At 33.4% G+C, this 3,887-nt stretch overlaps 1 protein-coding gene across 1 annotated transcript in view; it reads left to right on the top strand.

The window, feature by feature from the left end:
- Window positions 1-3,035, top strand: part of LOAG_18271 (hypothetical protein) — a gene marked incomplete at its 5' end in the record, with an annotated part of 5,349 nt that extends 2,314 nt beyond the window's left edge. The window contains 8 exons of the mRNA XM_020450934.1: window positions 170-252; window positions 483-656; window positions 1,022-1,102; window positions 1,275-1,421; window positions 1,625-1,737; window positions 2,022-2,130; window positions 2,386-2,547; window positions 2,816-3,035. Coding sequence (XP_020305333.1) covers window positions 170-252; window positions 483-656; window positions 1,022-1,102; window positions 1,275-1,421; window positions 1,625-1,737; window positions 2,022-2,130; window positions 2,386-2,547; window positions 2,816-2,974 — 1,028 coding nt within the window. The 3' untranslated portion in view covers window positions 2,975-3,035. The remainder of the gene's footprint in view (window positions 1-169; window positions 253-482; window positions 657-1,021; window positions 1,103-1,274; window positions 1,422-1,624; window positions 1,738-2,021; window positions 2,131-2,385; window positions 2,548-2,815) is intronic.
- Window positions 3,036-3,887: the final 852 nt, after the last annotated feature.

Raw genomic sequence — 3,887 nt, 5'->3', positions numbered from 1 at the left:
ATATATATATATATATATATATATATATATATATATATATATATATATATATATATATATATATATATATATATATATATATACATATATGTATACTTGTAATTCATTTGTTCATATTTTTTATTGATTCTTGAACATGAGATAAGTGAAACACTCAATTTTAATTTAGATAGGGCAGCCGAACTAGCTGATATATCAGTAGAGAATGGATTAACTTGTGTCATGGCTGCTGCTGATGCTGGATTTGAGAATGTAAGTTTTTCAAACAGTAAAAGGGTGGAAATCTCAGGATGCATCGAAAATACCTAGAAAAACTTAGTTCCCTTTACTGAAATATCAGCGTAATGTGAATAATAGGGATTATGAAATCAAAAAAGAAGTATTCGTTGAGTGACTAAATGACTGAAAAAAAACCCGTAAAACTGGGTTTAGTCATCTATAAGACAATGTAATTGTAGTGGAATGTTAAAAATTTTTTGCAGATTCTCCAGTTACTAATAAATTACGGAGCGGATTGTAACATAACTCAGCATCCGATTTGGGGCGATGATGGTAGCCGAATACATGCGATTGCTGCTGCTGCTCTAAATAATCACCCAAAGTGTGTGGAATTACTTATACCTCATGTTAATAAGGAAATATTGAAGCAAACAGAAGTTTGTTTAAATTCTTAATTTTTCTTGATCTGTTTTCTAATTTGGGGTGATTATTTATTTTTTTCATTGCTGCTGGAAGGATAGAAAAAGAGTTCCCTAGTTACTTCTACCTTCCTAGGTCATGTCGTTTTTTAGTTTAAGGTGCTTTTTCATTTGTTTCAAAATGATGATTCAGCATTGGTTCAGCTGTTAAATTTAATTTAATGCTACTCAAATTTAATGTGATCATCCGTAAACAGTGCAAAATTTCGTTAAACGAATCCAGCATTTTTACTGATCATAGCGACGATACAGCTGTAATTGTTCATGTTCCTTTAATGTTTTGCAAAGTTTAGTCATTTTATTGGTAGGACAATAACTTCTAGGTCGATCCAGTATCAGCAGCTGCGTATAGTGGATCATATGAATCCATATGTTTGTTACTCGATGCTGGTTTTTCGACCGAGGTATGCAACCATATTCACTTTGTTTATGAGCACAGTTTCTCGTCGAAAGATTTCTGATACTCTAACAGCACAGAAGATTATAGATGGTTCAATCGTGATCATATAGCATCGGAAAACATACAATTTAAAAAAAAATGGAATTGCAGAAATGCTGATAAAATCACCTTTTCAGGTTCCTATGTGTTCATGTGAACCAGTTGGCATGATCATTCCATATCTACGGCCGTTATTTTCACGTCGGTATCATACGCCGTTACGTGAAGCCGTTCGGAAAGGATACACTTCAATTGTTGAAATACTTCTTAAAGCTGGAGCTAAGGTACACGTTTTTTACCGGTCGTTTAGAGAAATCATATTGCTTTAACTTATTCATTCATCCTTTCTGTCTTGCACAATTGGAATGATAATGACATTTTGTCGTTTTCCCGAAATCTTAGTTCCATTTTTCGTACTTATTTTGATCTAAAAATTTCTACAATGCATGGCTTGCTTATATGTGCTTTTCTCAGTGTTTTCATTTAGATGACATATATAAAGAACTGTTTCTCGCCGTTTTTGTTCTCATTTCGAAATCGTATCGATCCCGTAATCCTGTACAAATTTTTGGAAAACGATGTTGACATCAATGCCATGAGGTAGTGTATTTAGTCTTAAATGGAAAAGTATCATTCTAAATATTGATGTTAAGCACGCCAAAAAACTGTGGAATATTAAATTTCTGCAAATATAATTCAAGAAATGCCCAATTTCGGTAAACGGTTCTGTCCTTGTTTCTCATGTCCGTGTTACTTTCTTGTCTGTACTAGTTCTTCTTTTCGTTTTTTCTGGATTTGAGTAAATGGTGATTCGAGAGAAAAAAAATCCTCTTTGTTCGAAAATTTTTTTTGGTCAAATTATATAAGATTTGCGGACTTTTTAGTATTGAGCGGACATGCGACGTACCGGATGCATTGGTTAGTGCTTTAGGTACCTGTAATCGGCGACAGCTGCTTTTACTTTTGAGTTGTGGTTTGGATCCAGCTTTGAAGGTAAATAAATGATTTATAATTCATTACCTGTATTTTATAAAGCTGAACTTCCGTTTCTAGTAGATTTCCTAACAGTTATTGTTCACAACATTCCACGAACTTTCATTTCGTGAGTGGCGTATCTGTCACGAAATCTATTTGGGCATAATTTTGAAGTAATACTGTCCTGCTTTTTAGGTGATTTTGGGCTTATTTGATGGTTAAATTCAGTATACAGAGTACTTATGATTACTTCAGCGAAATTTTCCATTTTAGAATTGGTGCAAATGCAAAAATGGTTATTCATTGATGTATGATGTTATGCAGACAACATATGTTGCGGATGTTAATAAATTGATGAAACTTTTGTTGCTTTTCTCGCCTAATATTCCAAGTTGCTGTAATGAGGTGGCAGAAGTTGTCGGCGTTCAGCCTAAGGTAATGCTTAAGTTTTTTCATTAAAATCATCGCTGATTAAATAACGAAGTTTGATGTCATGGTTTCGAGATCCTTATTTCTAGGAGGTTGATAAGGTGAGATACATATTCTTATTGTTTAGTAAGCATTGTGAATTCTTCTGCAGAAATTTCACTAACACAAAGCAGCATATTTTTTTGACCCTTAATATACATAGTTAGACTTTGTTCAATAATAACTTCGCAGATGCGGTCTTTTTCTCACAAATTAAACACGTTGTATATTGCAGATTCCAGAACTTTTGCATTTATGTCGTCTTGCTGTACGGAAGTGTTTCTCGACATCAAAACTCTTACATGGTCGTTTTTTGAATAATCTTCCCATTCCGAAGTCTTTGAGAGATTACATGACTTTCCAGCCTATTCCAGAAGAATTACTGCCGAGTTAGCTTACCTCGAAACCTTCAGATTGCTGTTCATTGAAAATTGCCAACCCTTGTTCTCTTTTTTCTTGGCATTTTTGTACTAGCTTTTTTGTTGCATTTGATTAATCTGCATGATTTTGAATGCAATGTTGTGCCTTAGGAACCTCCAGAACTTTTCATAATTTTCAGTATCATATAATGAGAAACGATTTTAAGTACTTGTCTTCAGTATCAAATTCCATCCCATATTGTCTGCATTGCTAATATTAATTGAACGTATCATATCGTTAAACATTATCCGTTAAAATAAGCTACATTTCGCAGGTCTTCAGGAAAGTACATGAAAACTGATGGCCACGGTCTTATAGAACTGTAATTTGGATAGCAGTGAGAACCCTGTTTTTACCGGGAACTTTTCAGGTAATGTTAATTGCTAACTAACAATGTTGTGAGTTCTGGAGATTTTGTTGTCATAATCATACTGCATTTTCTTGAATTTCATAATGTGCTTTGCTTCTATTTTAAATTACATTAATAATTTTCCTTGTTTATGTTATCAAGAAAGTTATATTGCATATATGTTGTGTTCTTGTATTTTACTATAATGGCTTATGCGCTGATGGTAGGTTTGTATGTATATATGGATATTTTTTTGTTTTCTGGAATTTATCACGCACAAATGAATTGCACTAGTTACTATATTAGAGTTTCAAAAAGCAATTTAATGTTAAGAGACACCTTTTTGGAGAGAGCACATTGGGTTGCTTAGTTTCAGAAATTGTCCTCGATTTGATCAACTTGTTTTGCTCAAATTTTGATCCATCTTCTGGACGTTGGACAGAAAAGATTGATATGAAGTGTTACCAATAGTTCTACTGAGAAAATAATGGAGGCATAATGAGCCAAAGTCATGGTTTCAGGTAAGCCTAGTACAGCC

Source organism: Loa loa (genome assembly GCF_000183805.2).
Source record: "Loa loa unplaced genomic scaffold supercont3.244, whole genome shotgun sequence".
Classification (NCBI taxonomy): Eukaryota; Metazoa; Nematoda; class Chromadorea; order Rhabditida; family Onchocercidae; genus Loa; species Loa loa.
This window is presented reverse-complemented; position numbering and strand designations above follow the sequence as displayed.